The following is a 20,377-nucleotide window of genomic DNA, read 5'->3' on the forward strand; positions in this document are numbered from 1 at the left end:
TGTTTCAAATGCAAATGAAATGTGCTCTCGTGCAGTAGTTGTTCTCAGACAACAAACCACACGTTCGAATTATTACTTGAATTAGGTTTAATTACTCAATGTGTTCAACCTAAACCCAATGGCCATCAAATATACATCACTCAGACATGAAAAAGAAGGCTACTTCACTATGAATGGTAACATATGAATTGAGACAAATGCGACGGGTGTCAATTACCAAAAACGACTCGACCATTAACTCAGTCAGCTGGGGCTCTCTGCTAGTTAGCTCTTTGGTGTAGTGTCTATGTCTGTGTCTGTGTCTGTGGGTGTGTGGGGAAGGCAAATTGAATCCATAACTTTCGGGCAGTGGCTTTATAGTTGCTATAGGGCATTGGCTTTACACGTACTTCCATGTCATTAGCCAATTCCTCGAACTTATAATGATGATTCTCGAACAGCATCTTCAGGAAGGAAACACAAGAGACCGCCCCCCCCACCACCCACCCCCCCCCCCCCCCCCCCCCAAAAAAAAAAACACACACACAACAAAGATTATTCTTTTAGAAAACTTGATTGCTATTATCATTATATATTCTCTTCTGTACCCCCACTTCCTGTAATATAAAACTTCTCATTTTATAATGCCAATTGCCAAGCCATTCGTTTATAATTGATACAATGCAAAAGCGTTTGTGCACTAATTTAAGCCCCCCACTTTCTCAAAAATTGAGAAGAAATAAACTTAAATACTTACAAAACACTTGGGATTTGGATAAAACAAATTTGGGTTTTGCTCAATGTATCATTTCATTGGGTCCTTAATCAGAAATTTAGCACACTAGTTAAGTAGCTAGCTAGAGTGACTAATTTTTCAGTATCATATTTAGTTGGCCACTCAAGAGCTGCATGGATAATACAGAAGAAAAGGTGATTTGGATTTAATTAAGTTCCTTCGGCTAACTGTTATTGGAATCGTTAGGGAAATAATGCAGTCTTGTTAAACTTATATTTTTTCATAGGACAAAAGCGTTGGATGATCAGAAGGGTAGAAAAGACTAGGAATTTGGGAAAAGACCATTTGCTTCCTTCCCAAATTAACCACTTGCAACTGAATTCCGAATCCACCAAAATTAAATACCACTTTATGCTGTTTAGCTTAGCTATATAGATCGAAGTTGTCATAAATACTGTCTTCCACATGCAGTAACCCTATATATAGTAAAGCTTCCTCCACTATGCAATCCCTCCATTCATTTACACTCCAAGAATATTTGCCAACAAAGTCCCCTACAACTTAAGTCTTTAAGTCTCAAGGCAAGTCATTTTATTTGAATATCTATATTCAATATCCTCGCACATAATATATATAGTGGCTAGATCACACAAACACTAAATACACAACAAAAACCACTTTCTCATCTCTGTAGCTTTCTCTCCACTAAATACTACTACGCTCAAAAAGATTTTATCTTTATTTGTTTTTCTCTTTGCTTTTGGATTGTTGTAGATCTAGGAATAAGAGTAAATAAAAAAACCAAGATGATCCAAGAACTGTTTGGAGGTGCAGGCCTTAGTAACATAGAAGGAGGAGAGAGGAAATCTTTCACCTTTCATGGTGGTACTACTTGTTCTCCTTCTCTGTCTCCTTCACCATCCCCTTCTTCCTCAACAACTACCACCGCCACCGCCACCACAACAATCACGGCAGGTTTATCAAATACTGAGAACTTGAGATGCCCAAGATGCGATTCTTCCAACACCAAGTTCTGCTACTACAACAATTACAACCTCACTCAACCCCGCCACTTCTGCAAGACCTGTCGCCGCTACTGGACAAAAGGAGGAGCCCTCCGCAACGTTCCAATTGGCGGCGGCTATAGAAAAAACAGGAGTGTCACCGGGTCAACGGCTTCCATAGGCAAGACCGCCGCAGGGAAGTTGAAAACGGTGGTGTCAGAGATTGGCCGTTCAGGATTTGGTGGGGGGTTCGATCAGGAGGTCCAAGCAAGCCCAATACTATGGGGCTCGCCCCAGAATTCTCATTTACTAGCCCTGTTAAAAGCCAGTCATCATCAAAACCCTAACCCTAATCAACTTTGTAATTCTGTAAATGTGAAGGAAGAGGGAGGTATGAATATGATTGGGTCCCACATGATGACTACTGAGGCAATTGCAATGAATACTGCTCGAACCCTGGGGTTGGATCCAGTGTGCCAGGCTCCTTCACTTGGCCTGTGCAGCTCTTTCGGGAGAAACAACAACCAAAATCATCCACCTCCAAGCCATCACCAACACCAACAAAACGGTTTCATTGTTGGTCATGAAGTTCAAAGCAGCAATATTGGAATTCAAGAATTGTTTCAGAGGCTAACACCATCAACATCACAATCAGGTAGTTATTATTCCGACCAACTAAATAATGTGGTGGCGTCTTCATCCTCCTCATCATTGTCTTCATATTCCACGTCATCGATTTTGGATTCGTCTCCGGCGGTTGGCGGTGGCGAAATGGGTTACTGGAACCCGGCGTTTACCGCGTGGTCATTTGATCTTCCGACAACCAATGGTGCATATCATTAAGTCTTTAGCCTCAGTTAGGTTCTACTTTTTCTTTAATTTGGTTGATTTTTTGGTTATGTTTGTATGGGTTGTGATACTTATTATGGCTTTAGCCTCAGTAGCTAATAGCCACTCCTCTTTCTTCTTCTCTGTCTGTATGTGTGTTTTAAGGTGTAAAGGACATATGAGGGTGTACCAACTAAGGACCAGGAAATTAAATGTTCTGTTACTTGTTAGTGGTTCTTGATTTTATCATCACATTATAATTTCCATAAAAATTTAAGGGGATCTGCTTAATTAGATGCCTGAAATTTTGATAAGGAACTGAATTGTTTTTTTTTTTTCAATACATGAGGATTGACAAGAGTATCAAATCAACCTCTAATCTCTCCAATGAATCTGCTGTTATGTCATGATCCCACCAATTAATCTCTCCATATTGTTTTATGTAACTAATTAATAGTTATAAGTTGCCCGTTATAGATTGTACAGTGTCAACTCTCTGATTGTATTTATTCTGTATCAATAGAATGAGCAAACAATTGAGCATTTCTCCATAACAGATATTCTTATTATTTGCTCTATTTCCTTTCTGCCGTTGCATGTTTCTTTATATGGTATCATCCTTTTTCCCAAGCTAACGCTTCCCACAGTACGATCCTCTATGGCTTCTATATTACTTCGCACCCCACCACCTTCAACATCTCCCACACAATCAATTCTCTCATGGACATAAATAATTACCTCAGTTGGAGATCTTAATTTTCAGATATTCCTGAAATTCATGGTATGGAAGATGTCCTAACCACCAATTCCAAACTTCTAAAGAAGCTTGCTGATGGCTCTGTCAATCCAAATTATTCTCGGGACAAACTTGTCCGTCCTCAGTTAGATCAAGGCTACCTGCTCACCCTTTATACGATCTATACTGATTCCTTGTACCTACGGTTTCGATGCTTGGTCTCTTCTATCAAAGTGTTTCTCTCCTCTCTCCAAGACTCACATCCGCACTCTTCGTGGTCAACTCTGCACTCTCAAGAAAGGCTCGGAGCAGTCCATGTCCGGTTATTTGATGCATGCCAAAAGCCTAGCGGATTTACTTCACATTATTGGCTCCAGTACTACTATAGAAGAACTCATTGAAAGCCTCTTAGACAGTCTTGGTCCTGAATATAAAGAGTTTGCAACAGCCGTTCATCTCCGGCCCTCTCTTTCTCTCGTATGATGACTGCTACGATCTGCTCATTCAAGAAGACTATCTCATAAAAAAAAAGTCCACTATTTCCTTTTCAAGTAGAGCTGCTTTCGTCGCTTCTCGTAGCTCTGTTGGCTTGGCAAATTTTGCCCCAAATAATCATCGGTCATCTTCCCATCACTCTTTTGAGCAAGGCAACAGTCGTGGTCTAGATTAGCGTTCATCTAATCAAAACCGTCAAACTGTTGGTGTGCAAGTGTAATTGCTGAAAGACTTTTTAGCCAAAATAGTCCTTGATATTTGCATAATTCATCATTTTGGTTTTTTAGATTTGAAATCAATAGAAGTGGTCACTTATTTTGTCCATCATCAATCATTTTGGTCATTCCTTGAAAAATCTTCATTAAATAAAGATAAAATGACAAAAACACTATTAATTTTTGTCAAATCATTTTGGCCGATTGTTTATTAACTTGAGGGTATTTTTATCATTTGGTCCTTAGTTTTTCAAGGAATGACCAAAATGATTGATGATGGACAAATTCGGGGACCAATTCTATTGATTTCAAATCTCAGGGACCAAAGTGATGAGTTATGCAAATCTCAGGAACTATTTTGACTAAAAAGCCTTGCTGAAATTATAAAGAGGTTAAGTGTAAAACTCGGTTTTAATGTAAGCCCTTGGATCATAGTCCAAGTGTGCAGCTACAATGTAATCTTAGGGTAAGTGATGGGTTGTGCCATATTTCACTATCTCATAGGATAGATGAAATGGATGGTTAGATTTACATGATGTAATGCGAAAATATTTCATTCTCTCTTCTCTCTAACGATATTCAGGTGCACAGTATGTGCATGTGAATGTGATGCATGCAGATGCACATTTTCCATTCTTCTTCTCTCTGCAACTTCCTCTCAAATTCCAGAATCCATACACTACTACAATATATGCTATCACCGACGGAGGAAAAACCGACGAGAAATCAAATTTCTGTCGAAAATTTGGCACAAATCCGACATTAAACAATGTAATGTCGCATTTCAATAGCGACACTATTGCTAGCGTCGCGAAAGGGCTTCAGTGTCGCTTTTTGAGCTTAATCCGCCACTACACAGCGTCGGTTTAAAGCGACACTAACCTTAACGTCGGTTTAAAGCGACGCATACTTACACGTGCATCAACTATTTAATTATAAAGTATGCAATCTACTGTCGCTTTTAATCGACATTATATTAAAATTAAATAAATAAAATATCCCTTAAACCGACGTTAGATAACAATTAAATAAATAAAATATAAAATCTAGCAACGGTCTTAACCGACACTATATTTGTTAATAATAATAAAAATAGATGGACAACTGCATGCAATTTCAATTAATTCCAACTAAAATAAATTATATAATCAAAATAATAAATTTTAAGATCTAAATAAACATTAATGAAAATAAATAACAAAAACAATAGTGCCAAACTGTACATCTAACATTTCACATAAAATCCAAAAAGTCGTCCGTCGTAACAAACATTAAATCCGACATTACAAACATAACATAAAAAAACAAAAAGATAGAACAATTATAGTGTCATATTTAACCGACAAGAAAAAGAACCACTTAAACTACCCAACCGAATCTGCGCCTGAACGTCGTCCAGATCCTTCTGCTTGAGAACCTTCTCCTTGAGATCCTCCTCCTTGAGATCCTCCATCTGATCCAAAAATCCTCGACAAGTCCACATCAAATCCAACACCTGCAAGCATTCCAGAAAACCCCCCAGCTGGAACTTCAGGAAAAAATCCACTAGAAGCAGCCATCTCAGGTCGATATACTGGCACTTGATAAGGTGGCTGCTGCATGTATGGCATGGGCTGCGCATGCATCGGATACACAGGATATGGAGGTTGCTGATTATGGCCAGCATACGGATATGCAGGGGGAGGCTGACTTTGGCCTGACTGTTGAGGAGGTTGACTCTGGCCTGATTGTTGGGTTCCCGGGCTATACGGTGGTTGTGGCTGAAATCTTTGAAAAAACCATGCAAACAACTGATTTTGCTTGTTCTTTAGGTCCGAAATTCGTTTATTATTATTTTCGTCCCTCATTTTCAACTCATTATTTTGAGTCATCAGCAACGCCATTGAACTCTTAGATGATCTCCTGGAGGAAATTGATGTAGAAGATGAAGAAGATGCATAAGACACCATATCAGGAGTCACACCTGGACCGTATCCTCTGACTCTATTATGCCTCTCAGGACCCATAGTATCAACATAAACTTGGGTCCTAAGATCTTCACTATCCTCCTGGCCCGACTTAATCAATGTTTGCAGATTGCTCTCCATTGTTGACTTGCATTACAATTTTTAAAAACAAAAATTCAATCGTAAAACAGAAAAATAAGCTATAGATAATAAATACTAATAAAATCAAATACTAACACGAAAAAATCAATTACCCCTGTATGCTCCGATGTTTCATCAATCCATGTTTTATCTTTTCGTGTATGACATTCACGAAAAAGGTTACAGGATCTGCTTCTTTCCCATGCTTCTTCCGCTTTATCAAAAATAAAATTTCATACAAACAACTTAAGCAAACCTCATACTAAAAATAAATATAATTATTTAAAATTAATCATTTCTTCAAAATGTACAATCCATACATATTCTTCCCGCACTCTTGCAAAGGATTTTGTACCAGTGGTATGGTTCATTGATTTCAATCCCCGATTAATCTTATTTTTTTTCAGCAGCCTCCTGAAAAAAAAACGAAAGAAAAAAAAAGATTATATTAGGCAACTTTAAAGTTATAACGAAATAAATCGGGTAAGGTTTACCTTTGTTTTGTCTCTATTCCAATATGCCAACAAATCATCCCACTGGGCAGGAATCACATCAGGAGGAGGCTCGCTGCGCATCTCTTCTGCTCTTTTAGTATAATACTTTTTTTTAAACTTATTTCTAAACTCTTTGTGCGCATGCTCCGCAATCTTAAGCGTCATATGACGGATCAAAGGCATTTTTACTATATCTGCATCTTCAAAAAAAATATTTCCCTACATACATAAAAACAAAAAACAAAAAAAATCACGCTAGTCAATTATTATTACAATCATTGACTTATTCTTCTATTTTCAACTAAAAATAAAAACACCTATACCTTTATTCTATTCCAGAAAGCTTCCTTATCTTCTTCCGTAACCTTACGCCAATCTTTCTCCAACGGCAGATTTCTATAGTCCCTAACCTCCGCTGCTACATGTTTTGAAAAAGCACTAGCATTATCACTAATGCATTTTCCGGACGAATCAAACGAACAAAGCTGTTTCGTCCATTTAGGAATTGAGGGTCCACGCCTCCGTTGAGATGTACCTTGTTAATACAAACACACAATTAAAAACCAAGAAACAAATGTATATTTTCAGTTTAGCAATAATAATAGTTCAAACACACAAAAAAAAAAAAAAAAAAAAACTGAGATTAATAACAATTCAAAAAAGAACCAGCATCAGCCTCATCCTCTTCCAAATGAAGTTCCTCAGAACGTTGATCTTCACGAGAATTATCCATTGCAAAACTTAATGGAAGGAGAAGGAATATGGCTGAAATGGGGGAAAGAGGAAGCCAGAAATGGGGGATAGAGACGAGAGACAGAAGTGGAATCATGGAAGTGAAGGGAGACAAAGAAGATTAAATATGGATGAAAACTTAGCGTCGAAATATGAACACATTACGTCACTTAAAACCGACACAATGTCTGACTTAAACCTCCACACACGTAACCTGACATACTTTTGACAGAAAGCCTGCACTTTTGATAGAAAACCTGCTATACTTTTCAGTGGAAGACTATTGCGTCGGTTTAAACCGACGTTATCTTGCATAACGTCAAAATAAGGACCTAGTGCGTCGGTTAAAACCGACGTCAGTTTGCATAGCGTCGAAATAAGCACAGGTTTGTGTCGCTTAAAACCGCCACTATATCTGATTCGACCTATCTTATAGCCTGACATAGTTTTGACTGAAAGCCTGACATAATTTTCACATTGCATCGAAATAAGGTCACATTGCGTCGGTTTTAACCAACGTTAGGCCTGACAGATTTTCATAACGTCGAAATAAGATCAAGTTTGTGTCGAAATATGAAAAAGTTTGCGTCGAAATAAGAATTATCTCTGACAGAAAATCCATTGTAGCAGTAGTCTCGAAAGTGTATAATTTTGCATCGGTTAAAACCAATACAAGCACGAGTTGACATGCCAATGACTGACAAAATCTTCCAACCCATTCCCCCCTGCAAAAAAACCGGGAAAACTCCCGCCCAACATAAAAATAAAGTTTTAACTTACAAAAAAAAAAAAGGAACAAGGATAAAAAAAAAAAACAAAAAAAATAAAAATGTTTAACCCAAAATTAAAAAATAATTAGTTATGTTATCTCATATAATATTTTAATAAATCAATTTAATAAGTTGAATCAATTTTTTTTTGCACTGCAATTGTTATTTTAATTTGTTGTTATTTTGATAATTTTTTGTTGTTATTTACTAGAATGGATTAGATGAACATAATTTGAGTTGTTATGAGAAAATGGAATGAATAATATTTATAAGCATTTATGTTAAATTAACAATATTAAATATAACCTAAACTTATAATATTTAGGAATATAAGAATATATTATGTTAAATTAATTTTTTTTGCACTCTAATTGTTATTTTAATTTGTTGTTATTTTGATAACTTTGATAACATTTGGTTGTTATTTACTAGAATGGATTAAGCACCATTGAACCCAAATCAAAGTTGGAAGTGTGGTGATATGTAGAGTTGCTCCACATCGGAAAGTTAATTACCCTGAAGGCTTAGAAGAGTTGAGTCACTCTCTTGTTACTTATCGCTTCAACTTTATTCATAATATTAGAGCATAATAGTGACTTGGCGTACAAGTAAACTAAGTTCATAGGGAATACGAAAAATCTAACCCAAGAAGACGGAATCCTAATCAGATTCTCCTATGTACACTAACACATGTGCTTCATGTTATCTTGTTAAATTGTCAAGGTCTTAAGCTTGAATATTCGGCACACATGAAAGAGTGTGTTTGATAATCTAAAGAATTGTCCCTAGTATTAGAAAGTTAAAAAAAAAAACAAAAAAACCTTGCAAAGACGTATATAACGTTGATCAATTGCTTTTGGAGCTTCCCAAAGAAACCTCCTATTTAAATTACGGTTGCCATTGTAATTAATATAGTTGATAATAACTAATATATATATATATATATATAGTGGTTGTTGAAGCCTTGGTCGAAACTGGAAGGTAGCACATGCAATGAGGAAATGTACTTGATCATGACTAATTAAAGAGGGCAAATGAAACATACTCGGAGTGGGTGATGCATGGAACATTATAAAACCAGTTTAATCGTTATCTGCATATCTCGAGACAGATTATTACATGCATGTTATAAAGGCGTGCGTATATTGATAAAGTGCAATGTAACATTCAGGAAACGCAGCCTATTCATTTGTACTAATTATGTTATTGTTAATTATTTTATAAGATATATGTAAGATAAGATGTCTACCTAAAGCACATGTTTACCTTATAGAACTCCACTGATCATAAAATACTTGTTGTATCAGTTTTTAATCAAGTCAATTAATTAACTCAAAGGTTGTCAGGGTCATGAACTTGTAACATTTTGACCACGTACGTATATATAATTGTGTGCGACCGAATTAATTATAAGATGAGGACCTCAGGACATGAACACAAAGGTGGAAGATAGAAATGTTGTTATCTTATATATAAAAACGCACCGTTTTTGTCCAAAAATGGAGATAGTAAGTCAGTTTGCATTGTGATGGCTGACAATGATATCATAGTAGAGATTATGCGACCAAGTTAAATGTATTTAGAGAATTTCTCAATATTTACATAGTTATTAGTTTCGTAGAATGTGTATCCTATCAAAACGATAGATTCACTAACACTTAAGAGTTTATTCATACTTTCATTAAGTATGACGTAAGATTTTGTGGTATCCACTAGTATAAATATTTTAATTTGAAGATCGAATTCATTCATTGTATTCATATAGGGTCAATGAGTGTAGCTATAAAAAATCATCAAAATCAGATTTAAAATACCCGTTAAATCGTCATTTTTCGTTGACGGTTGCATCGTTGAAATACGATCTCGAATTATATACAAACATGTTTGACGGTTGCATCGTTCAAATTAGTTTCATAGAATGCGTATAATAATTATATATATAATTATTATAGTTTTTAGGGGTGTAAAACCGTTAAATTAATATATAATTATTATAGTTTTTAGGGGTGTAAAACAGTTAAATTAATATATAATTATTATAGTTTTTAGGTGTGTAAAACAGTTAAATTAATATATAATTATTATTATTAGGGGTATAAAACTGCAAATAATAAAAAATAATCGTCCTTATTTCGCATTAATACATATGATTGACAATAGGTACCTTGCGTCGAAATAGTCTCATATTGCGTCGAAATAGGCTAAGGTTGCGTCGGTTAAAACTGACGCCAACTCTGACACACATGTCATATGGTTAACATTGTGTCGAAATAGGCTAGGGTTGCGTCGGTTAAAACCGACGCTAAGTCTGCCCCCATGACATAAGGTTAACGTTGCGTTCAAACAAGTAAAAAAAAAAAAAAAAAACAGAAATATAATTTTATGATACATATCATAGCATACAGAATAAAACAAAGTCTAATTAATACAAAAAATAATTAATATATTTATTCCCTGTCATCATCTGTTAGCTCATCGTCGGTATTGGCATGATTAACGAACCCGGTAGGCAACGCTAATGATTCAAGAAAGGGAGTCTCTTCCACGCCAACCCTTGTATGGAAATTTTCATTATCAAGAATTCGATCATCCAAGTTCGGCGTGGCATAATCATCAATAGCATCACTATCCTCTAATACGTCAAATAAATCTCTTGGCTGAGTTCGAACAACTACGTGCCAATCTTTTTCAATCGTGTCCTCCACGTAAAATGCCTGTAATGCTTGTGATGCTAGTATGAAAGGATCCTCTTTAAATCCCAATTGATTGAAATTCACCATAGTAAATCCATATTGATCAGTCTTCATTCCTCGTGGACTTTCACTATTAACCCATTCGCACTTAAATAACATCACAGCTCGACCCCTATCTCCTGCTTCAGTAGGACCACAATATTTGACCTCGAACATATCTACAACTCTGCCATAACAATTTACTTGCCCAATTGCTCCAGGAACATTTGCAGGTACAAAGACACCACAATTTTGATTCTTATGCTTATCATCCACAAATTTTATACGAAATCTAAATCCATGAACAATGTGACTTTTGTATCTACTCACAACCCTACTAGGATAATTAGCTAGCCAATGCAAGTCTTGAGATATCAATGTGTCATTAGCATCATATCTTGAATTCATCTGTAATAAGTATGAAGATAAAAATTGACAGAATAACTATAAACATGTTATAATTAAAATGCAAAACAATAAATAAATAATATGATTGTTATATCAACTCACATGTTGCTTGAACCATTCTGGAAATTCTTTCTTGCTTAGCTCCTTAATTTGTCGCATAGTTAACCTTTCTCGACGATGTTTAGTTTTCAAGAATTCTTCATGTTGCCTACACAATTATGTCCAATTTAGATAATTATTTTTTCAAAGTTAAGAAAACCAATAAAACATTAAGACGTATGATTAAACGTTCTTACCTTCTAAATGGGCTAACTTCATCACAATTATTTAGAATGTATCTATGGCACTGATCAAGAACATTTAGATCGAGCTCCACATTTTCTCCTGAACCCATATAACATCATTTCGAGTAAAAAATTGATAACCCACCAGATACTCCACGTCCAATACCATCTTCATTTCGGCCTCTACGGGTACGACGAGACTCAACGTCTCTAAGATACATGGAACAAAATGACAAGCACTCATCCACCAAATATGCTTCAGCAATAGAACCTTCAGGACGACCCTTATTACGAACATAGCGCTTCAGTGTTTGCAAATACCTACAATTATAAAACGAAATACAAATTATTATAATTATTAATTAAAGTTATGACTACAATTGTAAAAAAATTATAAAAATTTATTCATTACCGTTCAATTGGATACATCCATCTATATTGAACAAGCCCTGCAAGAGCTGCTTCATCTGCCAAGTGAACTGGGAGGTGCACCATTATATCAAAAAATGCAGGAGGGAATATTTTCTCAAGTTGACATAATGTCAAGGCAATTCTTGAATTCAGTTGCTTAAATCCTTCCTCAGACTCATTCTTACTACATAACTGTCTGAAAATTGTACTCAACTCTAATAAAACCATATTAACAGCTTTAGGCAAAACCGGGCGTATTGCAAGCGGGAGTCACTGCTGCATTAAAACATGACAATCATGACTTTTCAACCCATGTATTTTTCGTTCATTCACGTGCACACATCGCGACAGATTTGATCAATATCCATCTGGGACCCGAATAGTAGACAATACTTTACAAAACGCAGTTTTTTCTTCTCTTTTCAATGTGAACAATGCTGAAGGTCGAAATGTTCTATTTCCTTCTCTACGTGGGTGTTGACTATGTCTTATGTTCAAGAATTCAAGATCTGCACGTGCAACCAATCCATCTTTAGACTTTTCTATATCTAGCAATGTTCCCACCACACTGTCACATATATTCTTCTCGATATGCATAACATCAAGATTGTGTCTAATCAACAGATGCCTCCAATAAGGTAGTTCATAAAAAATCGATTTCTTCTTCCACTGACTGTTACTACTTGTACTGCTCGAAGCTCTTCTTTTGCGTTGCCCAACTGAAGCATCTTTGTTTGGTTTTCCAAAAGTAAATCTCAATGTAGAAAGTTCTTCGAGACATTGTAAACCAGTCCACTGCCTTGGTGCACTACGATGCTCTCGACGACCATTAAAAGTGATGGTTTGCCTTCGAAACCTATGATTATCTTCAAGAAAACGTCGATGCCCCATATAACAAATTTTGCGACTCGCTGGCAAGTAAATAGATTATTTATCATGCATGCAATGTGGACAAGCTTTATAACAATGTGTACTCCATCCTGACAACATTCCATAAGCTGGAAAATCACTTATAGTCCATAACACGGCAGCCTTCATCGTAAAACTTTGGTTGGAATATGCATCATAAGTGGGAATGCCCACCTCCCACAACTCATTCAGCTCGTCAATCAATGGACGCATGTATACATCAATCTCTTTACCAGGACTGCGTGGTCCTGGTATTAACAAAGACAATAACAAATTTGGTTGCTTCATGCACATCCAAGGTGGCAAATTATAAACAGAAAGCACCACAGGCCATGTGCTATGATCATTCCTCATTTTCCCAAAAGGATTAAATCCATCACTGGCCAACCCTAATCGGACATTTCGAATTTCTGACGCAAAATCCGGATATAAATTATCCAAATGCTTCCATGCGGGAGAATTTGAAGGATGTCTCATAAATTCATCCTTAGGACATTCAGTTGCATGCCATCTCATATGTTCAGCCATATGCTTCGACATAAAAAATCGTTGCAATCGTGGTTTTAAAGGAAAATACCACATAACCTTAGCTGCGACCTTTTTCCTCGAGCTATCCTCTGCATTGGTAATTTTATATCTTGATTTACCACAAACTGGGCACACGGTCAAATCTGAAGTATATTTCCAATAGATCATGCAATCATTGGGACATGCATCAATTTTCACATACGACAGACCCAAGTCATTTATAAGTTTTTTTGCCTTAAAACAGGATTCAGGCAAACAATCCCCTTCAGGCAACATTCTTTTAATTAACTCCAGTAAAGTGGTGAAGATCTTGTCAAGCATTCCCGCTAAACACTTGATCTGATACAATCTTACAACTGCTTCCAATTTCTTAAACTCCTTACAACCTGGCCACAAATCTTGATCTGCCTCTTCAAGCAACTTAAAAAAAGTCTGCACCTCTTCTGGACGCCCTTCCCCAATAGGGGGTTCAGTAGATAGCCTAACACCTTCTTCTGTTAATGGTTGGACAAATACATCATTAAGAAAATCATGCATGCCAATCACCTCATCTCCTGTTTCTTTTTCTCCAATTCCCACATTTTGCTCTCCAATGTTTTGCTCGCCATGATGTCGCCAACAAGCGTTTTTATAATCTTTATCCATATCATACAATATGAGATGTTCAACAATGGTGTTGATCTGCCTCTTCAAGCAACTTAAAAAAAGTCTGCACCTCTTCTGGACGCCCTTCCCCAATAGGGGGTTCAGTAGATAGCCCAACACCTTCTTCTGTTAATGGTTGGACAAATACATCATTAAGAAAATCATGCATGCCAATCACCTCATCTCCTGTTTCTTTTTCTCCAATTCCCACATTTTGCTCTCCAATGTTTTGCTCGCCATGATGTCGCCAACAAGCGTTTTTATAATCTTTATCCATATCATACAATATGAGATGTTCAACAATGGTGTTCCTAACAAAAGTATATCGATTACAACATCTTTTGCAAGGACATCTAAACTTATCAGGACCAACACCATTTGCAACTGCTTGATCCAAAAATAAATTAATTCCAGTTGTATACGCTTCAAAATTTTAGGGTATTGTCAACCAACTCTTATCCATATTTTACCACTTTACGAAGGTAAAATATTACGTTGACACTAAGATGCCTACAATCTTTCAATCCCTATCATGTAGGCATAACTATCAAAATTTTCAATTTCTATCTTTCACCCCTTGAACTCTATCACGATTGCAATCTTTTAATTTTCAACACCTATTATAGTAAAAACAAATTAAAATAACAACAAAAAGTTATCAAAATTATGCTCATCTAATCCATTCTAATAAATAACAACCAAAAGTTATCAAACTTATCAAAATAACAACAAATTCAAATAACAATTAGAGTGCAAAAAAAAATAATTAATATATTCTTATATTCCTAAATATTATAAGTTTAGGTTATATTCTTATATGAAAGGTTATATTCTTATATGAAAGGATATTCTTATATTATAAGTTTAGGTTATATTCTTATGAAAGGTTATATTCTTATATTCTTATATTCCTAAATATTATAAGTTTAGGTTATATTCTTATTAGAGTGCAAAAAAAAAAAAAAATTAACATAATATATTCTTATATTACTCAATATTATAAGTTTATGTTATATTTAATATTGTTAATTTAACATAAATGCTTATAAATATTATTCATTCCATTTTCTCATAACAATCCAAATTATGTTCATCTAATCCATTCTAGTAAATAACAACAAAAAATTATCAAAATAACAACAAATTAAAATAACAATTAGAGTGCAAAAAAAAAAAAATTAACATAATATATTCTTATATTACTCAATATTATAAGTTTATGTTATATTTAATATTGTTAATTTAACATAAATGCTTATAAATATTATTCATTCCATTTTCTCATAACAATCCAAATTATGTTCATCTAATCCATTCTAGTAAATAACAACAAAAAATTATCAAAATAACAACAAATTAAAATAACAATTAGAGTGCAAAAAAAAAAAAAAAAAATTAACATAATATATTCTTATATTACTCAATATTATAAGTTTATGTTATATTTAATATTGTTAATTTAACATAAATGCTTATAAATATTATTCATTCCATTTTCTCATAACAATTCAAATTATGTTCATCTAATCCATTCTAGTAAATAACAACAAAAAATTATCAAAATAACAACAAATTAAAATAACAATTAGAGTGCAAAAAAAAAAAAAAAATTTTAACATAATATATTCTTATTTTACTCAATATTATAAGTTTATTTTATATTTAATATTGTTAATTTAACATAAATGCTTATAAATATTATTCATTCCATTTTCTCATAACAATTCAAGTGACAAAATTAATTAATTTGACTAAATTTTTATTAATTTAACAAAAATAGTAGAATTTTATCTAAGTGCTTAAATTATAATTTTTAAATAAATAAACTTGTGTATTATACAATTTAAAAATTAAAGAAGTTAGTGATACAAACCTGATTTGTTGAAGAATTTCGACGTCAACAATTCTTTATGTACTCAACCAGCTCAAAAAAATTTCCTACAAAAATAAATTGTAACTAAAAATTAAACATAAGAGGAGAAAATAAAAATATTATAAGGAAGAAAAACTTACTGTTGTGAAGAGGAACAAATGAAGTTTGAAAACGAAAGGAGAAAGCTGAAAGAGAGAGAACACGGGAGACTTTGTAAATTGGAAGAACGAATAAGAAAAGTGCAAGAGAAGAAAAAGAAAACACGGGGGAGAGCATATAAAGACCATCAATGTGTTGCTTACAACCGACACTGGTTTTCAAAATATATGTCGCTCAAAACCGACGCAGGATTTAAAATATTAAAAACAAGAATTAGTGTCGCCTAGAAGCGACACCCATAGTTTATGTCGCTTAAAAGCGACACTATTTTATTTAAAGCGATGCCAGTACTTAAAAATATTAAAATATATGTCGGTTATAAGCGACACTAAATTTTTACGTCGGTTTAAAAGCGACATAGAAATTTTATGACGCTTATAAGCGACAGTAAATACGACGTCATCTTCAATGAGTGTCGCAAATCTCTTTTTCGCCACTATATAATATTAAACCGACGCAACAACTGACACTATTAGGTCCTTTTGTAGTAGTGATAACCTCCAATTCTCATTGATTGATTTCATATATAAGATAATAATCTTATGAACGTTAACATGGCCTCAGAGTCAGGTTCGATCAATTGATACTGGGCATTTAGATATGTGAAGGAACTACCAAGAAACTCAAAATCGAGCTTGAGTTGTCTGTGAACTGAGTCTAACATGGCAGGGTCTGGTAGTAGCGAGTTGAGAGCACATTCTTCTTCTCTTTACGACTTCCTCTCAAATTCCAGAATCCATAATCTCTAATTCTCATTGATTGATTTCATATATAAGATAATAGTCTTATGAATGTTAACACAGACCAACTGGAATTATCCTCGGCCTAACCCAAGTCCACTTCAAGATAATAAACCACCTCTTCTTCCTGCACTGTCGCCACCCAAGGCACCTACATTTGGATATGTTGAATACTATCAACTTTGTGAGGAATATAGTCACCAAGCCAAGCAATGCGTCATAGGTGGGAATTTTTCCTATCTCGCTACTACTGACGTTGACTCTCAGTCATCAACACCATGGGTGGTTGATCCTGGTGCCACTAATCACATCACTAATGACCCTTCCACCCTCACACAAATCTAACCCTATACGTGTACCGATTCTGTAAGTGTGGGCCAAGGTGATCAATTTCATATCTCTCATGTTGGCAACTACTCCATATCTGGTTTACATAGTTCTATGTTACTTAATGATGTATTATATGTTCCTCCCATTAAAAATAACTTGTTAACCCTTCGTTGATTTGTTATGAGAATCATTGTTTTCTTAATGATCATTCTTTTTGTGTGAAGGACAAGCACACGTGCCATGTACTTCTTATTGGGCATAACCATGGTGACCTATACCTACATCCGTACTGCTCCTATCATCAGACAAAAACTTGTTTTTTACGACAAACAGACAACTCATGATGTATGGCATACTCGTTTACGACATCCCTCTGCTTCTGTTTGTCAAGTGTTTTCTAATAAAATACCACTTACTCATTAGCAGTGTTGCCTCCTTCAATCAGAAATATCATATTGGCCCGTTAGGCAAAACATGTAGACTACCGCGCATCCATTCTCTCATGGACTTGATGTACTTCAGGATTCTCAATCCATTGAACCCATCAGTCACACTCAAGCCTCCAAATATTTGCACCAGTAACAAGCCATGGAGGAAGAGTATAAGGTTCTTCTCGAAAATAAAACCTGGTCCTTATTTCCAACCACTCCCTATATGAATATTATGAGATGTAAATGGGTCTTTAAGGTTAAACGCATGACGGATAGCTTCATTGAGCATCACAAGCTCGAGTCGTCGCCAAAGGATAGAATCAACATGCTAGATTGACTATGATGAGACCTTTATTCCCTTTGTTAAACCATGTACTATTTGTACCATTCTTGCCCATGCAGTCTCTAAACATTAGTCTTTGCAACAACTTAACATCCGCAAGGCTTTCTTAAATGGTAGCACGAGGAAGTTTATAAGTAAAAACCACTTGATTTCGTCGATTCACATCAATCTAAGCATGCCTGTCATTTATACAAAGCTCTTTACTGCCTCAAATAAGCCCCTCGTGCTTGGTTTCAGCGCTTAGCCTCGTTCCTTCGTAGTCATGGCTTCTTCCACGGTAAATCCACCACTCATCTACATACTCACTCTATGTTTTGGTGTATGTTGATGACCTTATTATAATATGTTCTAGCTCTGATGCAGTTCCAAAGTTACTGATCAATTATGCATTACCTTTGCCAATCGCAAGTTAAGGGAGCTTAATTTCTTTCTCGGCATGGAGATCACTCGATATGGCAATCATCCCTCTCTCTTTCAAATTTGTTATGCCTTAGACTTGTTGAAGAAATTCAAAATGGAACTTTGTAGGCCATGCCATACACCATTTCTCTCATCCACACGCTTGTCCACTCATGATAGTGATCTCATCTCTGATCCTGAAACCTTTTGAAGCATGGTTGGTGGTCTACAAGATTTGACTTTGACATGCCTCGATATTGCTTATATCGTTAATCAAGTTTGTCATGCACAATCCCAAATCACCTCATCTTCAAGAGTCAAACACATCTATTATTATATAAAATGCAACGTTGAGTATGGCATTCTCTTCCGTTCATCTCATGATTTCTCTCTTCGTGGATTTTTCGGCGTTGACTGGGCGGGTTCCATTGATGATTGCCAGTTTATCATTGGTGCTTGCATATTTCTTGGTCCTAATCTCCTTACTTGGACAACCAAAAAAGAGTCCACTGTGTCTCTCTCTAGCTCTGAAGCCGAATATTGCGCTCTTTCTGTGACGGTAGCTGAATACAATGAAATGCAACGTTGAGTATGGTATTCTCTTCCGTTCATCTCATGATTTCTCTCTTCGTGGATTTTTCGGCGTTGACTGGGCGGGTTCCATTGATGATTGCCAGTTTATCATTGGTGCTTGCATATTTCTTGGTCCTAATCTCCTTACTTGGACAACCAAAAAAGAGTCCACTGTGTCTCTCTCTAGCTCTGAAGCCGAATATTGCGCTCTTTCTGTGACGGTAGTTGAATACAATGGTTTTGTTATTCCTTTCGTGAACTGGGCATTCCACTTTGCACTCCACCATGCATCTTTGTCAATAATGATTCTGCTCTTTACATGACCGTTAATCCTATTTTTCATGCGTGCAATTGTCACATAAAGATTGATTACCACTTTGTTTGTGAGCTTCTCGCTCAAGGAGTCCTCCATACTTGACAAATTTCTTCTCATAATTAAATTGCTGATGTCTTTACCAAAAGACTTTCTCGGGAACGGTTCTCTTTCCTTGCTTCCAAGCTCAATCTACACTTTGTTCCGTTTCGCTTGAGGGGGGATGACAAGAGTATCAAATCAACCTGTAATCTCTCTAATGAATCTGTTGCTATGCCATGATCCCACCAATCTCTCCGTATTGTTTTATGCAAATAATCAATGATGCAGTGCATAACAATTAATATGGTCCCTAAATTAAACATGTTGTTGGTGACTTTTCATCTTTCAAAGCCATGTTTTAATTAGATGCCTAGTAACTATAATCTTTAGTATTACGTTATTTATGCTATTAATGTAAGGTAGCCTCCTATTTAAAGGGTTTCATATGTAAGATTAAAAAGTCAATTGAGTGAACTATAATCAATCTAAGAAGAGAGTGATTTTCTCCTTCCTTAAATCAAGGGTTAGGCTTGGTCGTGTTGAGTGAAATCCATGATTAGCGACGTGAGTGATTTCATTGCCCATGATTAAGTGATTCCTAGATTCTATCTCCCTAGTGACGTCTAGCAAGTTTCGTTGCCCTGGTTAAGTGATTCCCAGGTTATTATCCCTTGTTATATTCATTTACCCTTGGCTTATCCTGTTTCAAGTGGCATCAAAGCAGATTTTCTGCTGTAGGTTTAAAGGAAAAAAAATTGTCTTGTTGCTTCTACACTTCTTCAAATTTCAGTTTTCTCAGTCTGAGTTACCCAAAAGGTTACATATCATTGGGAAGGTCTTTGAGTACACTTTCCAATAGAAAAGACAGTGCCTCAGTCAAATTTTTATGGAGGAATTTGCTAGCAAAATAGTGAAGGGTGTACGTTTTGTGCAAAATCTGCAAGGGCGATTTCTTTTTCAACGAAGAGAAATACCAGCATCTAGTACCAATGAATAATAATCAGGTATATGAAAGTCACACTAGTGAGATATTTTTGGAAGATTATATGTTTTATTCACAAAGAATTGATTGGAATTTGCCTCCAATTTATGATGAGTATTTGGAGGATGGTGTTTTGATGATTGTTATTCAAACAATTGCTAACATTGAAGTGGTTGATGAAGAACATGATTTGGTAAGT

General features: G+C 35.4%; 2 protein-coding genes across 2 annotated transcripts; one reads left to right on the plus strand and one right to left on the minus strand.

Annotated features, from left to right (window-relative positions):
* Positions 1–1,270: 1,270 nt before the first annotated feature.
* On the plus strand, positions 1,271–2,788 carry LOC137719508 (dof zinc finger protein DOF2.4-like). Its single transcript, XM_068458557.1, has one exon. It carries the CDS (start codon positions 1,522–1,524, stop codon positions 2,560–2,562), a length of 1,041 nt encoding a protein of 346 aa, XP_068314658.1. The 5' UTR covers positions 1,271–1,521; the 3' UTR covers positions 2,563–2,788.
* A 7,735-nt stretch (positions 2,789–10,523) lies between these two features.
* Positions 10,524–13,993, minus strand: LOC137716923 (uncharacterized). Its single transcript, XM_068456290.1, has 6 exons — positions 12,897–13,993; positions 11,913–12,107; positions 11,688–11,821; positions 11,513–11,600; positions 11,319–11,424; positions 10,524–11,216 (listed from the first exon to the last, which is right to left on the minus strand). The coding sequence occupies exons 1-6, from the start codon at positions 13,991–13,993 to the stop codon at positions 10,524–10,526; spliced, it is 2,313 nt and encodes a 770-aa protein (XP_068312391.1).
* Positions 13,994–20,377: the final 6,384 nt, after the last annotated feature.

Source organism: Pyrus communis, chromosome 1 (assembly GCF_963583255.1).
Source record: "Pyrus communis chromosome 1, drPyrComm1.1, whole genome shotgun sequence".
Taxonomy (NCBI): domain Eukaryota; kingdom Viridiplantae; phylum Streptophyta; class Magnoliopsida; order Rosales; family Rosaceae; genus Pyrus; species Pyrus communis.

Excerpts from the sequence above, each read along its gene's own strand:
- LOC137719508 (XM_068458557.1), top strand. The coding sequence starts at position 1,522 with ATGATCCAAGAACTGTTTGGAGGTGCAGGCCTTAGTAACATAGAAGGA.
- LOC137716923 (XM_068456290.1), bottom strand. The coding sequence starts at position 13,993 with ATGGATAAAGATTATAAAAACGCTTGTTGGCGACATCATGGCGAGCAA. Across the intron at positions 12,108-12,896 it reads TTTCCAGCTTATGGAATGTT|ACAGTTATGTAGTAAGAATG; the intron begins GTCAGGATGGAG and ends TACAATTTTCAG. Across the intron at positions 11,217-11,318 it reads CAGAATGGTTCAAGCAACAT|ATGAATTCAAGATATGATGC; the intron begins GTGAGTTGATAT and ends TACTTATTACAG.